Source organism: Pollachius pollachius (genome assembly GCF_949987615.1).
Source record: "Pollachius pollachius genome assembly, chromosome: 12".
In the NCBI taxonomy this organism is placed as follows: Eukaryota; Metazoa; Chordata; class Actinopteri; order Gadiformes; family Gadidae; genus Pollachius; species Pollachius pollachius.
Genome location: NC_136945.1, coordinates 8,151,814 through 8,170,539, shown reverse-complemented (window position 1 = coordinate 8,170,539; position 18,726 = coordinate 8,151,814). Strand labels below are relative to the sequence as shown.

The following is an 18,726-nucleotide window of genomic DNA, read 5'->3' as shown; positions in this document are numbered from 1 at the left end:
CAATCAGGCACCTTGTATGTCACTGCAGACATTATCTGTACCACTGTAAAGGTCTTTGACAAATATATAACGCCTTACAGCCCCGCTCCTAGTACAAGCGTTTAAACAAAGAAGACAGAGAAAGAGATTTCTCTGTCTTTCTCTTTCTGTGTCTGTGTCTGTGTGTCTTGCTCACTCTCTCTCGATATATGATTATGTAGATATAACATATAATAAGAACGCAAGCATCTCCTCTGTTATAGTTCTAACGCAGCTGCATAAAAAGCCTTTCTGCACAGACTTTACATTTCTCCACATTCTCAACTCCAGTTTGCGCCGTTACACGCCCGCACGCACGTGTGTGCGTGTGTGCTGTGCGCTCTGAACCTGCTGTTTCCTCCGCGTCCGTCTCTATGAGTCTGTTCAAACAGCCCACAGCCACTCATTGCCTCACCGCTCCGGCTGTCATTAGGAATTCTGGACCACATCCTCCTTGCTCCTTGTTTTTCTCCTCCGTGACCGCATCAGTCAGAATGGCGCGGTAGCAACCTGTCGGTGGTTTGGGGGGGGGGGTGATTCACTGCATTGCTGCAGACTGCACGGGCTGTACCTTATGACATCGGGACGCGGTGCAAGAGACACTGTGCATTATTGAATAATTTGCTTAAAAGATGGCAGTGCAATTTTATAAATAGATATCTGCAGCAGGAGAAGGGCGCATATCGAACGGCTGTGGTCTGCCGCAGTGGCTGCCTGCCATCCGTCAAGACTCAGAGGAATCCCGCGCTGACTCCACAGAAAGCTCAGTTCGGCGGCTGACTTGGAACGGCCTCAAAAGGCCGCCTGTGATGTCTGCGTTTGTGGCTGTTGGTGCATCAGTGCAGCAGAGTCTGAGGAGGTCTGAGTACTGCAGGCAGACTGGCTGACTGTTGTGGTCCTCTAGCCTGCTGTACCTCCTCTGCTGTCAGTGGGGGGTTTCCACTAACAGGGGGGAATGCAATGTCAGGGTCAGGCTAATGGTGGAAATACAATAACACACTGTACTTAATTCCTGTTACGTGAATGTCCAGTCCTTTGAACATGAGACCGTTCTGGACATATTGCTGGTGCTGGCTGCATGATTCAGTTAGGGCAGTTCACATCGCAGTCATACTGTCATACAGCCGTGAGGAAAAGGTCTATGAGCATTTGGTCTCAAAACTACTAATGCTTTTTGTTTTTCGATAGTCTCAAAGTTATACATTGGGGTTATGCACAATCGGGTTTAGACCTTTGTAGTAATTGAGATGAATGTTGATGTTATTCACTTGTCAAAGTTAAAAAAAGGTCTACAATTCAAAGATACAACACAATCTAGTGGAGCTTGATCTGACTGACAAAAACAAAAAGGAGCCACCGAAACAACAAACAAAAAGCCCAATTTGCAGCATCGGGGGTCACCCTTTAAAGGACTGAATGAATGGCAGCCACTACTGCATTCAGTAGTGGCTGTATATCATCTGTATATCATCTCAAACACCATTTTCTCTCTTTTCTCTCGTTGTCCCTATTTTTCATGACCACCCCGATATTGTCTTCCATCTGTCCTTGTGCCTTTGGTTTGGACAGCAGAGAAGCACCCCAAACAGACAGGCAGACTGAGGTTTCTCCTTTCTACTGCAGTACGCCGCTTCGTGCTGTGTTTTTTGCTGCAGTGGGGTTCTTACCTCTGCAGTGGTGAAGTGGAGGCTCCACTCCAACAGGCGAGCACACACAGGGCTTATGGACTAGTTATACACTGTCTCTTAGGGTTTGGTTGTAGTCTAGCAGTTTACCTCCCCCTTTGTTTCTCTGCCTTTTCCAGTGCCTGGTGTATGAAAGATTGTCCACCTGAGACGATTAAAAGACTTACTTTAAACGAAATATGATGAAACTAGAACAAAAGCAAACTAAAAAGTAAAGTGATGGACAACAGACAATTAACATTTTGTTATTAAAGGTTATCAAAGTGTGGATTAAGCATCAGAAATGTTGTGCAGCATTTTCCATCAAATCCATTTCTATCTTGTGTAACTCCAGTTTGTCGATTTCCTTCTATTCCTCAAGCCAATTCGATGGTCAGGGTTTATTTTCCTTCTGGCTAGGTAGCCAAGCGGGGGACCAATTACCGTACACTCACATTATGGCAACAGTACAGCTGAATTAAACGATGGTGTTTGAGCCGTAGAGGATGTACAAAATACACAAAAAGCGAGGCGGGGTGGGCATCCGACCTATATTAGCGGTGCACTGTAGGATTGAATCTAGTGAGGCATCTAGTGAGGTTGCAGATTGCAAGCAACTGAATAACCCCCCCATCACCCTTCCCTTTCCGACAACAAAGGAGAAGTGGCCGATACTGGCCTGGAAGGGGCCAGTAGGTACTTACAAAATGATGTCATCCTCCTCCACAGCGGTGAATTGCCAAGTGTCAAGTGATGAGGTTCCTTGATGTATTTATAAATTGTGTTTGGTTATTAAGTCTGTAAAACGACAGGTCGTAGCTCACAAGTAGCATAGCGATCATTTATAGAGTTTAAAAAAACCTATCCTCTCTTTAAGCTGTTTGTCTGTTCTGGGCTACTGTAGAACCATGGCAGTGCAACATGAAAGGCTTCTCGGGAGAGGACCTACTCCCTATATAGATAATAAGGGCTCATAATTAGGTAATGACAACATGATTCTTCTTTTCAAGGGATATTGTCAAATTCAACAATATTGATAATTGATCCAGTGTTTCCCACAGACCGGGTAGCAATGTGTGGTGCCCCCCTTTTTTTTGCAGAGCGAATTCAAATCGCCGGCACAACGGGCTGGGGGTCTAACACCGTAATATATATAAACTATAACCGCATTTCACATTAATCGCAAATATCCTGCTGCTTCGGGTTTTTCTTTGTAGGCGCGTTGAGAGGAGGCGCGGGCGAATCCGCTCTCTGTGCGAGTGCAGTGTATCAGTGATGCGCGGGTGTATCCAATAAGTGGTAGTGTACCCGCGCACCACGTATGCCTGCTTGTCTCTGTGTGCGTGTGTGTGTGTGTGAACGAGAATGACGAATGAAGAGTGCTATGCGGAGATGAATGAACGTAACGATATTTATATTTCAAAATCGCGTAACGTAAAAAAAAAGAAGCATAATCAATTTGTGGCGCTCTGTGTTCATTCTGTGGTGCTGCGCCACACATTGGTCTATGTATGGGAAACACTGATCATATTATTTTCCATTTCTGCCTGTCCACTAGATGGCACTAAATTCTACAAACGGCACCTTTAATATACTTCATGTCCCTATTCTTGTGTGTGTGTGTGTGTGTGTGTGTGTGTGTGTGTGTGTTAGAGGTGGGAATCTCTTGGCACCTCACGATTCGATTACGATTATAAGGGTCAACGATTCGATTCTAAAGCGATTATTGATGCATCTTGATGAAACAATTTTTTTATGTACATTTCCATGCATGATTTTCAAAAATATATATATATACATCTGAGTTTGCCACTCAGAGTTTGCTAATCATTTCTTACTTTTGTGATGATCATTAAAGACATCAACAGATGAATTAACTTATCTAATATTTTATTAGAGAGAAAGCTTTTGTCACAAATATGACTTTCTATGAACAATGCAATTGTTCAATGCAGCTTGCATTACAACACAATATGGAAGTATGCAAAAAATAGGTTTCAGTTTTATTTTCTGTCTAATCTTTCTTTTCTATGTCATTAAAGAAAAAACTGCTCTTGAATTAGAAGGAGTTCTTGTGTCTGGCTTTGAATTTGCATGCATGCTATGCGTAGGCTGAATCGCAATCGTGTCAAGACAAATCAGATTGGCGAATACACACTGAAGATACATTAAATAAATAAATTAAATAATTTTAAAATTACTAAAATTATCCCTTTCTGGCGAACAGAATTATTTTAAATTTTGTTTTTATTCTGATATCTATTAATTTATCTGCATCGAGACGGAATCATTCTAGAGAGAATCGCGATGCATCGAAGAATCAATTATTTTTCCCATCCCTAGTGTGTGTATGTGTGTTTGTGTGTGTTAGGGGTGTAACAATAAATGTATTCGTATTGAACCGAATCGGTACGGACGTCACGGTTGGGTGCATGGATTTACACAGAGAATACACCGTATACAATTAAATAAAACTGGCGTGCAAATTAATTAATGTAAAGCGGAACTTAGATACGTGAGTTCTTCAGGGACAACTAAACTGCAGCCCTGATTGGCGCCTAGGTAGCCAAGCGTGTTATGGTGCATAACACATCGGGTTCTCTGATGTCTCTGGTAGTTCCACAACGAGACTCTTAGTGGGGGTTATCTCAGCCATGATTGAGAAGGAATTGGGGGAAAATAACTTTGGCTTTGACTCCCTGAAGTACATGAACCGCGACATGGAGGAGAAAGGGATTGTTGCCCGCGATTGTCTCCCGCCGGAGCCCCGAGCCCGCTGCCCTCTGCCGAGGCATCACCGCCTCGGCAGCGGGCAGTGGGGCTCCGGTGGGAGACAATCGCGGTCAACCATCCCCTTCTCCTTCACGTTGTGGAAGAGGAAGAACCAGAGACGTCGGAGAACCCGACGCAGTCGTTTGAGATTAATAATATCGTCTGGAAGCGCACACAGCTTTTGGCCGTGATAATATATATTATATGATATAGATATCCATGTATAATATGATATTATTTAGATATAGATTTCCAGGACTCCCGCTGGAGCACGCGGACTGTTCTAGAATATTTACAGAACATGGCCAAAAAGTGTGTGCGCCTCACCTTTGCGATACATCCACTGTAAACACGAGTGCATGGTACAGTGGCCGCAAGCTGCTCAGGGCCACACCCCCACCCTCCACCTTGACCCGCCTCTAAAAAACGCCACGTTTGTGGAAAGCTCATTGTGAGACTGGCTCGTAGTGGCTGTAATTCTGTGTACTTTGCACTTTCATAAATAAGACATGCTGAATTTTCAGTTTTATAACTGATTGTCTTATTTTGTTTACAAGTTACGGATGTAGTCTGGAGATGATGTGGGGTACTCGTTGTTTACTGTTTACATCTTAGATTACATAGCTCAGGGGAGAGACTGTATGAAACTAGGTGGTACAACCTGAGACATGCACAATAAAAAGAATTGCCTTCTGCATTTTTTTTTTTTCTTTTCTCTTCATTATACCGAACTCGTACCGAACCGTGATGTCTGAACCGAGGTATTAACCGAACCGTGACTTCAGTGTACCGTTACACCCCTAGTGTGTGTGTGTGTGTGTGTGTGTGTGTGTGTGTGTGTGTGTGTGTGTGTGTGTGTGTGTGTGTGTGTGTGTGTGTCCTAGTCAAAGCTAGTGCATGTACAGTGTGGATGTGACCATAACCAATCAGTCACTGCAGGTGCGAAAGAAAATGCTGATGTAATCCAAAACAGGTGTCCACCTTCTAACCCTCTGTAGGGGTGACGCATACACCCAGCCGGCGACCTCGTCTTCCAGTAGTACAGTAACTCAAGTCGTCTCAAAGATAGAATTTTCCAGACTCCGGTGCAATAACTCATGTTTAGACTCGTAAATGAAGACTTGGGGATCCACGTCATGGTTTATTTACGTAAGATGGTGTCAGCATTGCTCTGTACACCATGTACATCATCCTTTGGTGCAGTACATTGAGGGGCTACAGCCTCTTTGGAAAATGCATAGTAACAGAAGCAAAATAGAACATGTTATATTTATGTAACCCATACGTTCCCAAAATCTGCAGTTTCATGAGGTCCAACCCCTTACACTAATTCTAAAAGAAAAACCTCCATAGGTCTCCTTGTTGTGATTCTAACTACTTGGGATAAGGGGAGGGGATAACAGCAATTAAAAACATGTATTTATGTCAATGAGTGAAAAGGTAATTTCTCTGTTTGAGCCAGCTGAATTAAACTGTTTATACAATGGAGGGCCATCCTTTCACATGTAAAAAACAAACAAAAACAGGCACGTTTAATATCTGCGGTGTGAAGGCAAAGATCAGTACTTGGACTCACTCCAGTTGGTAAATGTCAGTCTGGAATCACTCTGGACACTCCCAGGTGCCGTGGTCGGTAGCTCGACTCAGAGCAAGGTCGGGCTAACATTCATCTCTCTCTCTGCCTCACTGAACCTCGGTGCAGCAGGGTATCCCTGGCAGTGCTCGCCTCTTATTCCTTTTTCCATCTTTCATGCCATCTGCTTGTGGGTGTTTGTGTGTTTATGCCTGCATGCACGTGTGTGCATATGCATGTTTCCTTGCAGCTCCCCGTTCGCTACACACTGTGAGACTTCCTGACTAGCTTACTTCAGTCCTGTCTCAAGAGGAGATGCACTGGACGTATGGATGGCAAGTACCAAGAGCTGTCTACTCTGCGATGACTCCGCTTTTGTATTTTGTCAGAAAGCTGTCAATCACATTCAGTACTTTGTATGGATGGACTTATGTAAACAGCAAGGCTGTCCCCCTCAACCTAGAGCAGTGGGATACCCTCCCATTCTGTCTCTGGACCTCAACACCATTTGTCTTTAATTATTAGTTATCAGCAAAATGTGCTAAATTGGAGACTTTGTCTTCAGTTATTCTCATGGAGAGTTGACTCAATTTGGTCACTCTAACATCTTTAGTTCTGCTTTAATTAGGGAGATTTAAGATGTACTAATATTAGTCTGGTGTCGTTCAACAGATTACCCCAATCCTTGAGGTAAAAAATACAATAGTTTTCTTAACTCAGTCTTTCTCTCACTCTCTCTGTCCCACGCTGCCTCTCAATCTCACTGCAGATTTAATCAGCAAAGTGCACCCCGGCTCTGTTTAGAGCTGTAAATCTGAGCTTTCTTTAGGCCAATGCGAGGGCGAGACGTGTCCACGCAGCGTACCGCATTGCTGCAGTCCACTGCATTATCTGCTCTACATTCATCACACCACAGGCATGCATGCTTCCTATGGAGCCCCTCTATATCATACTAGTCATGACTGCAACGATGCGTCAGCAACAACTTGTAAACAATACAGAGAGGCCTGTAGATCTCACCCAGCCTCTGTGGGAAGTGGGAACAAAAAATGGTTCTCATGTGCTAGAATACAGCTGGTGCAGGCTTGTAATGCCATGATTGTGTGTCTTGAACATATAACTCAATATCGATCACGTGAAATGTTTTGTGTCATTAGCATTAACTGTAGTAGAAGTCTAGTCTGTTCTCTGGCCTTCATTGGGGAAATTTGAGAAACGATCTCACAGGATGTAATGTGGAAGTGGGTTGTTCATTTCACTTGGCTCCAACTGTATTACCGAGGTCAGGAATTCTATTGAATGTATTGCTGAAATGCATCCTTCAAGACAACATGGCCTATGAACCCTTAACCATATCACAGTGGTAACTTAACAAGAGTTATAACCTACTACACAAAGCCCAATGTTGATGTAAAATTCTTTGAGGTCCATATCGATCGGCCTTTTTCCATTGACTTATTCTTTTGGCAAACACCATTATCCAAAGCACCTTTTTAAACAAGGCTCATCAAACCATGTGTTAACGGTCACTTAAAGGAGAAATCCGGTGTAAAATGGATATGGGATATCTTTGGTATGATAACGAGTTGGAATGTTCGTTTTGGAGCAAGAAAGTGCATATAGACGCATTCTTCAGTTGGCTGTTTTTAACCGATTCTATCAAAACGCTATAAACCTGGAACGATAGGGGCATGCGTTATGGTAACAACTAAATCGCAAAACAATCTGTACACTTACAAAGTTATCAATGCCTCGTTTTATATGTTAAGAACCTTATTATACTACCCAAAGAAGTGTCGGGCTACTTCTAGCCTTTTAAGTGGTTTAAAATAATGATTTAGTTTTTACTATAACACATGTCCCCATCCTTCCAAGTTTATAGTGTTTTGGTATAATCGGCTAAAAACAGCCAACTTAAGAATGCGTCTATAAGCGCTTTTTTTGCTCCTAAACGAACATTCCAACTCGTTATCATACTAAACATATCCCAGATCCATTTTACACCGGATTTGTCCTTTAAGGACACATGTGATGGATTCAACTTGGAGCCACCACAGGAGGTGATGTACTTTTGAAATAATGCATGGAATTTTTATAACAACCATGGGAGATACAGGTCAAAAAAACTCTGTTGTGACCGTTTGCACTTGGAGGGAAATTTGATTTGTACGCCACGGGCCATTTGATTTCCAAGAGAAGTTTACCTTGATCCCCCTGCGCCCCCTGCGAGAAATGAGCTCCTCCATTCAATGTAGATCCCCCTCCCCACTCTCTGGCTCCTTAACCATCAGGGTCACATTACCACTACCACCACCACCACCACCATCATCGCCTCCATCACCTCCATCACCATCCTTATCACTTAGGTCACTGGCCGCTTGCTCCTGTCCCCCGGTCGACAACGTGATTGAAACGGATGTCCGGGAAGCGCTAAACGAGTCCTTGGGAGACCGGACGTGGACCTTACTTTGTGCGCCCTTCTGAGATTGATGACAAAAGAGAAAGTCACCGTGGCATTCTTTGCCCTGTGCCCCCACCAACGAGCTGTACGCTGTAGGCCAGTGCTCACGCGAGCGCAGCCGTGGTTGAAATGGGCCTCATGGGCGCCAGCGGCTCGGTGATTCGAGACACTTGGCCCGCCTGAGATGGAGGCCGTGAGGCTGCACTCGTTCAATAAGTCCTCGGCCACGGTAGTTTAGGCGTGGGAACCACACACGTGTGTTTTTCCGGCTGCAGCACACTGAATCTAGACTGAGGACTGTGTCATGATTTGTCACATAAAGAGGTGTTTTTAAAATAGTCCCTTTCCCCCCTTCTTCTATCAAAATATCCCTGTTTACACGACCAGTGATGTGGAAAATATGGGTCAAATATGTTTCAGACCATATGGGAGTGCTAAAACTAATCAAACACACACAAAAGCAAGCCAGGCCAGTAGGTGGCGACAAGTAAGTGCATTATGAAGCATGAAGCGCTTGTGATTTGTCTATGGAATGTCTCTTTGAGTGTCACATTGTCTCTGTGGTTTCCTATTGCATGCTGAAGACATGTAAAACATAAATGGTCATGCACAATTTTGGGTCATTTGGTCAGTGTTTTTCAAAAGCTGTTTCCCCGTTCCAGATAGCCATCCATCGTCCACGCAAATAACACAGTGAGCAACACAATAAAACCGTGTTTTGAAAATCTCTTGACAGCTATCTAAGTCATCAGATGATGTCATTTTTGTTTGTGTAAAGCTTTTTGTTTTCCTCTTGCCTACTCTGGCCAGCCTTGACTCACCAGTTAAGCACTCCTCTTCTGCCAGCCCTTTATGTTTATGTTTGATTTTGTTTCTTTCCAACTGTGTGCATTTTCCTGCGCAAAAGCTCATCAATAATTCATGGCTACAACTAGCTCCGAGCTGCAGATTGGCTACGGTGTGCTCTTAGGCCCAATGCGAACACACACGTTAACTGCACACCGACACGCATAACTAGTTAATCACGCACCCGCACTGCAAAGGAAACCTTTTCCTTCCTATTTGTTTATGGAGTGGTTTCTTTATCATATTCCTCATTGGCTGCTAAATCTATTCACCTTTTGAGTATGTGTGTCTCATTCTGCGTTAATGGCAAGCTGCTCATGTTCTGGTTTGGTATCCGTGACCTTTTGCTGTGAGGTACTGTCTAAAGTCACTGAAGACAAGCTGCCAGGAGACTAGAGACGCCCTAGTTTAAGGATTTGATGCAGTCACCCCAAGTCTGCAAAATTAGCAACTAACGCCATCTAGTGGTGTAGCTGTTCGGTTGCATATTGGTTTGTTTAAACAACACAGGTTTAGCGGCACGCCTTATTTAATTGTCTCCCTGGTGAGTCAATTCATTATGACATGCATTAAATAAATGCATTTTTATCACTTTGTGTCCTAATGCGATTCCTGGGTCTAAATTGCTGATGAAAATATGCTAGGGGCATAACCTATATTTTGTGACATGTAATCAAATGTTCTGCATTCTCTTCCTTTGTAACCCAGAGACCGTGGCTTGTGACAGACTGTAACCTGTGGTCCCAGCAAATCAGAAGTGCCCCCCGGCAGGCTGGCCACACCCCCACCCTCCTGCCTCCATGTATCCTGAATCTACCACAGACTCCCCTGCCCGCCTCTCACTCCGACAGACTGGCTCGCCAGGCATGATATACAGGTGTGTTCAACACAGACACACACGCTCTCTCTCTCCCTCTCTCTCTCTCTCTCACTCACTCACTCACTCACTCACTCACCCACTCACTCACTCACTCACTCACTCACTCACTCACTCACTCACTCACTCACTCACTCACTCACTCACTCACACACACACACAGAAAAGACTGACAGACAGAAAAAAAATGACAGAGAGACAGACACACACCCACACACACACAGCTAAATGCTTATTATCCTTGATGATCATAGGTGATTTTCACAAGGTATTTGGTTGGTTCAAAGGGTCAAAGTGCGCGTGGTCCTGGCTTCCTCTATCAGTAGGCTTTAGTATAATTGTCAGATATGTCTTGTGGTGTTTATATAGTGAGTTAACAGCATGTATAATCATATACAATTCTCTCCCAGGAGAATGCTTTAAATGTTGAAACGGAAGAAACGCAAAATATGCCGACAGGAGTCATTAGTTTTAGATTAACACGCTGGACAGTCCAACGGCCACTCGTTCAGATGGAGGAATGACTTTGTTTCTCCTTGAGCAGAGGGCAATTTACACTAAATAAATCAGTTTACACACTGATCGATCCAAGCTATTCTCGGGTTATTAATGCAGTGTGATAAAGAGATCATGGGTCTGAGTCTCACCAACGGACACAGAAAGGGCACCTTTAGAGGTGGGCCAAACCTTTGAGTTGAACTGAGCAGGGTGTAATTATGAGGCCAATGTCTTGGTTCTAACAACTTGATTCTAATATTTGAATAGTCTAATATAAACAAGACTGAATCTTCTGATTAACATGATCAAACTCTGTCATTCATTTCACTCCTTTCTTAGGAGCCCAACGCAGTAAATCCAATCCTCCATTAGGCGGCATCATGTATCAATATGTGAACACTATGCATCATCCAGGCTACACTAAAGTTCACTTTTGTAGTGTCCAATATGGTTTTTAAAGTGGCCACCGGGCGCTGTCTGGGCACATTGCGTTTGCCAAAATACTGAGAGATTATACATTTGGTTTTCTGGAAACTTCTGGATAATACATTTCATTCTTCATTCTATTGCGCTATTTTTATTTTTTTGGAATATGTCTTTCTTGGTCTGAAAAGCACACCTCATCGTTCTTCTATTGAAAATGTCTACCTTTCTTGGTGTCCATGATCATGAACTAACTGATTTCTTTTCCTGCTTATCTTATCTTAACCCAAGCTCTTCTCTTAACCCTTCTCTCTCTTTCCTCTTTGCTTTGCTGCAGTGCTCGCTATGGGAGCCCCAAAAGACAACTGCAATTCTACAGGTACTTTTCCACCTTCACCGTCTGTCAAGCAGTTTAGCTAAGGCCCGCCTCCACTTCCAAAATGTGGTGTGTTTGAAGTGTTTCTGTTCTCTATTCCATTGGACGTGAGGTGTTTTTTGTTTGAAAAGCATTGTATTTAAGAAGGGGGCCGTTACAGTATGTCATCATAACAGCTATGATGACAGCAGTCGGTTCAATTGTATTCAGTCTCGATTGCTGGGGCTTGTCCTTGGAATGCCCGGCTATATCAGTTTGAATTGTAATGGATTCAGTTTTCTGGTCCTTATTTTGACCGCTTGAATATAAGTAATGTATATTGTCTTTTATTTATCTACAACATGGATTTTTGCTTCTGAATTAGTGAACATTGAAACATCCCAATCCTGTTTATCACTGTTTAGCACAATGCATGAATCCTCCAAACTGACTACCATGTCGTCATGTTCGCTTTTCTAATCATCCAATAGGGTGTACAGTGGCCTCTCCTGGGCATTTCAAGTTGTACCATTTCAAAGAACACAATTTTTCAATTTTTCAATGTATGACAACTTGAACTGACATATTTTAATTTCAAAGAGGTGAATTCAAAACGAATGAAGTCCGGTGACCTTGTTTTCAAAGTATAATATTTCAATGTCCTAAAGTCAATGTTTTTGACACTTCCATATACAAAATCTAAAGGCTTTTAAAATGCTTCCATATTAGTAGCTAACCCATTATTATCACACCATTTTATTCAAACTATGTAGCTGTGCATGCTTGTTCTTGTATGTGCTTGGTGAAAAGCCATGTACAGTATACCGGACTCCCACAACATAGCCCTCTGCGGATGACAAGGACCACATTACTAAAACCTCAGCTGAACAGAAGATCTCAAGTAAACCTGAGAAAAGACTTAATGGATTTCGTTGTGTGCAAAACATTTGTGTGCACCTCTCCATTGAGCCTTGCTGGAAATAACAACTGCTGTATGCAGTCTGTCTGTATTTGATGTTTGTTTGTCTGATCAGTTTTAAACAACGGTGGCTAAAACAGTTGCTCTTTTTGCACTTCTACCCTTAACACCTCATTGGAAAGGGGATTGGTAGGTCCGCATACTGCCGTTACCAGGCCATACCGTAGAGGTGCTTTATCTTACTCTCTCCTGTCCGCTTTTGCACCATGATCATGTTTTATGAGAACTGATTAGACCCGTTCTGCTGATCTGATATAAAAAGCCCTGACAGTGACGATGTGCTTTTCTAAATGTACCCTCTATCGGATTCTGATCTGGGTGCTGTGTGCAGCTCTTGTCCATTTTTAAAGTGCAAACCGTCCTAGGGAGCAGCTCTCTGTCTATGTCGATCACAGCCAAACAGGCCAATGATGGGAAGTGCTGTTCACTCCTTTTCAATAATTCCCTACGCTCAACAACTGCAGCCAGGAAACGCAATGGTTCTAATAATGCAAAGTTTGTGGATTAGTATGATGGAATCTGTGTGTGAAGATTACTGTGTTTTACATTGACTAACTGTGAGATTGGGTGATCTTTTGTTTTCTGGAATGTGGACTGCATTAGCTCAAGACCACTTAACATAAGGCAATAAAAGGCTTTTAGTGCGGCGTTTCCGGCTTTGACCATCATGTAATCCTTTTAGAGATTCCGTGGGATTCACTTCCCCCTCCGAAACACCTGGCCCCTCTGTCTCGCAGTGTGCACTCCTCTTGTCGTTGACTGATGTTAAGACACGCTTGGGAAACAACATTTTATGTAGACGATGCAATCCTATCGGTTGTATTTAGTTATTCTACTTTGCAACTTATACTGTATTCTGGTAGGCTATATATCATTTGTCACACTTTGTATAGATGGAAAATAGTTTTACCATGAATTTGGTTGGATAGATTTGGATAAAGGGTTATAGAACCTGCAAAGCTATGAAATTAGCCTGTATCCAAAGATAGTCCAGTATTTGAACTTTTCTTGGAGAGGAGCACTTATTTCTAAATGAGATTAAGAAATTTGGAAATCATTCAAAAAGTACCGGCTATCTGTTCTCAATGTCACTTCTTTTGAAGTAGACCTTAACAAGTCCTACAGAAATGTGATAAGGCCAAGGAAGAAAGTTGTGTGTGTGTGTGTGTGTGTGTGTGTGTGTGTGTGTGTGTGTGTGTGTGTGTGTGTGTGTGTGTGTGTCCCTCGCTACTCCCTCTGGCCTCTTAGTGTTCTTTCCTGTGGAACAACAATCAAGGGCTTTTAGTGCAGAGGCTCAGTGAATAATTCAGGCCTGATAATATTTGCTGCGGTTTGCAGAAACAAAGCCTGCCCAGTGAACATAAATGGATTCCTTCCATGTGATCTAACAGGATGATGGGTGGATGATGCTGAGGATGATGATGCTGATGATGATGGTGAGGATGATGATGTTACTGGTGGAGCACGGGGCCCAGGCAGTGAGAGGATGGAGTCGGGGCGGGGGGGATGTGGAGGAAGAGATGCACTCCTTACTCAGTAATTAGTTTAGCCGCTTTTCTAGTAAGACACTCCCAGTTTGGGTGGACCCGTGTGCTCGCTACACCGTGTGTCTATAAGAGCAGACGGGCAGCCCCCCGCAATCTCTCATGAGCCGACCCCCCAGAAAACGGGTGAGTTGGAGGAAAGATTGACGCCTGTCACTGCATCGGGAGTGTCTGTCTGCGTGTGTGTCTTTGTGTGTGTTTGCTCGTATTTGTTGTCTGCAGACAAGCCGGTGAGGCATTTGGCCAACCAGGGAGTATGTTGGTGAATTTATGTGTTTGTGGTCTGCAGCTCATGCATGCTGCCTAGCCTGGACTCTTTTTATCTCTTTGCGTTCTTGCTCTGTGGGGGGGGGAGTTTTTTGCTGCATAGGATTGCAAGAAGAAGATACAAGACTTTGTTGGAGAAACATGATTCTTCTCTCATTATTGGCTCTTGACGGTGGGACTATATACAGAATAATGACGTGAATCTTTGGTTCTGATCTTTTTCGTGGGCAAATTTCACTTTTTGCCTTTTTTATTGTAAAGAAAACAGCTTCACAATCTTAGAACGTATTGCGTGTATAAGTTAGGGTGTGGATTTACTTTTTTGGCCATCAGACGTTGGTCAAGAGATTCCATTTGGTCTTTTAAAGAACCAGGCTGGAGGGTTATGTCACCTCAACACCAGTCAAAGCGGTACTTGGTCTGAAATTCGTGCCGCTCATTCATCCATTGGGGACATCCTCTTGCCATCTTTACATCCTGTTTCTAACCAAATATTTTTTTCAAATGGGATGATGGAAACACCATGAAAACATGGATGATCAACCAGATGGGTGACAATAGGTGCTGGATTAAGCTGGATCTATTACTTTTAATACGAGATAAGCAGCACAAAGAAATAGATTGATTTCACGGTGAGTGGCCACACCTTCCCCCATAATCATTCGTCAACTATTTGCTATATAGCATTTTCATTTTCTGTGGCTAAAATCTGTTGAAAATGGACAGACAGAGTTTTGGTTTGGTTTTTATTTATTTCTGCAGGGAGTGCCTTTTCAAAAAGCATTTAAATCGAAAACAAAATCCTTTTGGATATCTAGTGGCAAGTGCAGTGGCGCCACCTATTGGATCTATAAGAACACGTTTTTGACGGTGGAATTTCTGTACATCGCTATGTTGGATCAGATGGCAGAAAGCTGTAATATAAGGAATAACCCATTTTGAGCCAATAGCTTGGCTTGGTAAGATGCAGACAGTTTTATAACTATTATCTTCATAACTTTAGCACGTCTTTAGGATGGCTTTATTTGTTTGTTGCTATTCCATTTATTCACATAAACTGATCTGTTGAGACTTTGCCGGAACCCACAATGACTGCAAATTAAGTCGCCAATACACGGCGGGCCTCCTCTTATGTTTGGTGCATGCTTGCACTTGAATGCCCCCTCCTTTCCACCCTCGCTGTCCCCCTGCAGATGTAGTCCGCATGTGCCTCCACTTTGGTCTTGCTCCTTAATCACCAGCCAGTGACCTGAATGCCGCCCATCAGCGTATACCTGCTGCCATTGTGTGTCTTGTCAGGGGTGGGTGGTGCCGGCCTGCGCTGGGCTCCTCTGATTACAGGATGCATGGCTGTGCGTGCTGCACTGAGCAGGAGAGCTCTCCTTTTTTTCCCCTCATTATGGGGGCAGGTGCTATTTAAGGAGGTGTCCGTAGCCAGCCGGCGTCTTGCTCCGTCCGCGCCCCCCACTTTTCTCTTTTGGCTCCGCTCCTCACATCCGCGGCGGCGGCAAGCGGGCGTTGTGGTCAGGGGCAGGGAGCGGGGCAGGGGGGGGGGGGAAGATGTTTGCGGGCGGGTACGCCGGGGGTCCCCGGGGGGCCCCCGGCCGGCGCAAGTCCAGTCACTGTGTGCCCGAAAACCTGCAGATCCCCAAACCGGCCGGGCCGGGCGGCGGTTTACCAAGGAGCGTCAGCAGCGGCAGCAGCGGCAAGATGCTGTCTATGTCGTACAGCGAGAGCATCCGTAGCGGGATTAGCCGCTACCACTCGGACCAGGGGCTCAACCTGCCCCGGCCCGCCGACCAGGCGGAGCTGCAGCGGCTCCGGGAGCAGCGGGTGGCCGCTCAGATCAAGAACATGGAAGACTTCCTGAAGATGAATGGCCTGGCCCTGGAGGAGTGTGTGTCCTACCAGACAGGCATGAAGTACAGGTAAGAGGCAGGGCAGGGGGCTCGGCCTCTCGGGGTGAGGGACGGGAGACGTCGGTCAGGCCGTAGCATGGAGATGTAGCGCTATAGGGGGCAAGTTACCCCCGGGGGGTAAGCTACCCCCGGGGGTCACAGTGCCGGTGTCAGTGGGGCAGGGGGGGGGATGTCTGGTGGGGTTGGCTAGGTGACAGCTGTCTTATAGTTGTTCGTTGTGGTTCTTTTTTGTGTTTAATCTTTATTTGTGGTTGTCTACACTCGATGAGTGGATCGCTTATTAAGAAACTGGTTGTTGACTTGACCAATTTAAAAGAGAGCCTATGTCAGTGGACACTCGCCATGTCCTGAGGCCAAATGCTCCCACATCAAGGTGCTGGCTCTAGTTTTATTTTCATCAAGTAGGTCAGCCTCTGTTGAGGTGGGAAGGACGGACTGTTCCATAAGGATTTACTTGGCCCCTTAAAAACTCTCTCCAACTTTCCTCATTTGCCCCCTTCATGTATCGCTCAGGTGTTGTCTGTATCGGGTCGCTGGTCGTGATTTGCTTATAGATGAGTTTAATAGACAGTGTATTACACGGTGCTCTTATTTTATTGAATGAATGGGAAATATACCACGCTGTTTATCTATGAATGCGTTCCAGTCCACCTCAGTGCTGGTAATATGATGTTATTTGCTGGCCAGTCTTTCAGTCAAGTGACTAGCAGAGCCCAGATGGGGCTGCCGCTGTGGTGGCTGTCCCAGAAATGGAGATTAATCAGCCCAGAGCTCTGCCTGGCTGCTGTTGTTTTTGGTCAGACTGGGGGCAGTGAGCAGCACACAGCTATTGGCTGATGTTACCAGGCCTAGGTATGTTCCAAGGGTTACTGTGGTTGTCTGCAGATATTGTTACATAGCGTCTCTTTTTATCCCCCCCCCCCCCCCCCCCCCCCCCCGCGTTCTTTACAGTCAGTGGCCCATGACTATATGATGGTTTTATGATCCACAACAACAGTGTCAGGTTTCACCTTCAAGTGTGCCTCTTGCTCAAGTACGTTATGCTAGCTTTATTCATTGTTTGAAAATCCCACTTACGCTTAGCCTTTCCATTATTCCTCATTTGATTTCACAAGCACACACATTTTCAAAAGTATACGCTTATCTGCTGAAATGTGCCCTTCTCTGTACCATGATCAGCCCTGAGGCGGTGATGAGGGCTGCAACTGGGGCAGGAAGTACACACACCTCTGACCCGTATCTCATCATTATTTTAGGCTCGTGGTCATTAGGAGAATGGAGCATTAATACAGAGTCGCCTTAAACCGTGATTACAACATCCTCGCCACTTGTTCATGCACGCCTGGATCCAGATAAGAAATTATAGTGTAACTACACCTTGTCTGTAGATTAATTCGACCTTATGTTTCTTTGTTGTCTTTGTGTGTGCTAGTGACTGTTTGGTCAGACTCCTCAACCCAACAATCCTTCACCATGGCTTCCTCACAGAGCTGCCTACACACAGCTTCAAACACACTGAATAAGACACACTTTTTCCGTAGACACAGACACGCACGCACGCATGCACACACACACACATGCACACAGAGACACACACACACACACCGAGAGACACACACACACACACACACAGACACACATACACACACACAGAGACACACACAAACACAGACACACAGACACAAACACATGGAGACACACACACACACACACACACACATAGACACACACACACCTTGGAGAAAAGTACTCAATGGGATTAAAGAAGATATTGGTTTACACCTGGACTAGCAGGGGATCTGTTGACTCCTAGTTAACCTAACCTTATGTACTTAAGGATAACCTGATCTGGGCTTGTATCAGTGGCTGCAAAATAGTGATGAAATGTCACGAAACAATCGTTGTTGTTAAGAAACCATGATAGCCAATGAGAGTATTCCAATACTTCTTAATCTCCACTGTCTTTAATTCATCATTCTTTTATTTTTTTGCAGTTATTACAGGGAAAGTTAAGAAAATTATATTTTTAAAGGAAGCCATCGTTAAACCTTGCAGCTGTGCGTTTGGATGCAGCCTATCTATTGAAGGAAATTCATAACCTTAACCTAGCTTTCATCTAGCCTGTACCTTTAAATAGCCTGGACACATCTGAAGTCAAGCCACTCACTAGTTTGCATCACACAGTAGCACAGCCAGGTAGAGTGAACATAACGCTGTTATGATCCTACTTACTTTGAGGGCTCAATCTTACACAATGCAACTTTAATTTGTTATTTTGACTCCTATTGCGTTGGGTCATACAATTTTGATGCATTGTTAAACTTCCAAAATATTGTACTTGATAATAATAAGTCTAATTTAAAGCATGCTTCAAGGACCTATGTCAGAAATAAATATGGCAATGAAATAAATCCTGCAGTTAATAAATAAGGAAAACGATATATTAATCCATGTAAATATAAATTAGTTGATATAGTTAAATAAATGAATAGGTTTTATTTTTAGGGTTAGGGTTAGGGATGCTTTTAAA

At 44.1% G+C, this 18,726-nt stretch overlaps 1 protein-coding gene across 4 annotated transcripts in view; it reads left to right on the top strand.

Annotated features, from left to right (window-relative positions):
* kcnab2a (potassium voltage-gated channel subfamily A regulatory beta subunit 2a) overlaps positions 1-18,726 on the top strand; it is a gene marked incomplete at its 5' end in the record, with an annotated part of 68,534 nt that overhangs the window by 13,029 nt on the left and 36,779 nt on the right. For 2 of the 4 annotated variants that reach the window (XM_079747866.1, XM_079747865.1), the window contains 2 exons: positions 10,043-10,211; positions 11,470-11,511. In XM_079747866.1, coding sequence (XP_079603992.1) covers positions 10,135-10,211; positions 11,470-11,511 — 119 coding nt within the window. Of the gene's footprint in view, positions 1-10,042; positions 10,212-11,469; positions 11,512-15,837; positions 16,206-18,726 lie in introns of those variants that run through there. The other 2 variants (XM_079747867.1, XM_079747864.1) reach the window with 2 other exon arrangements.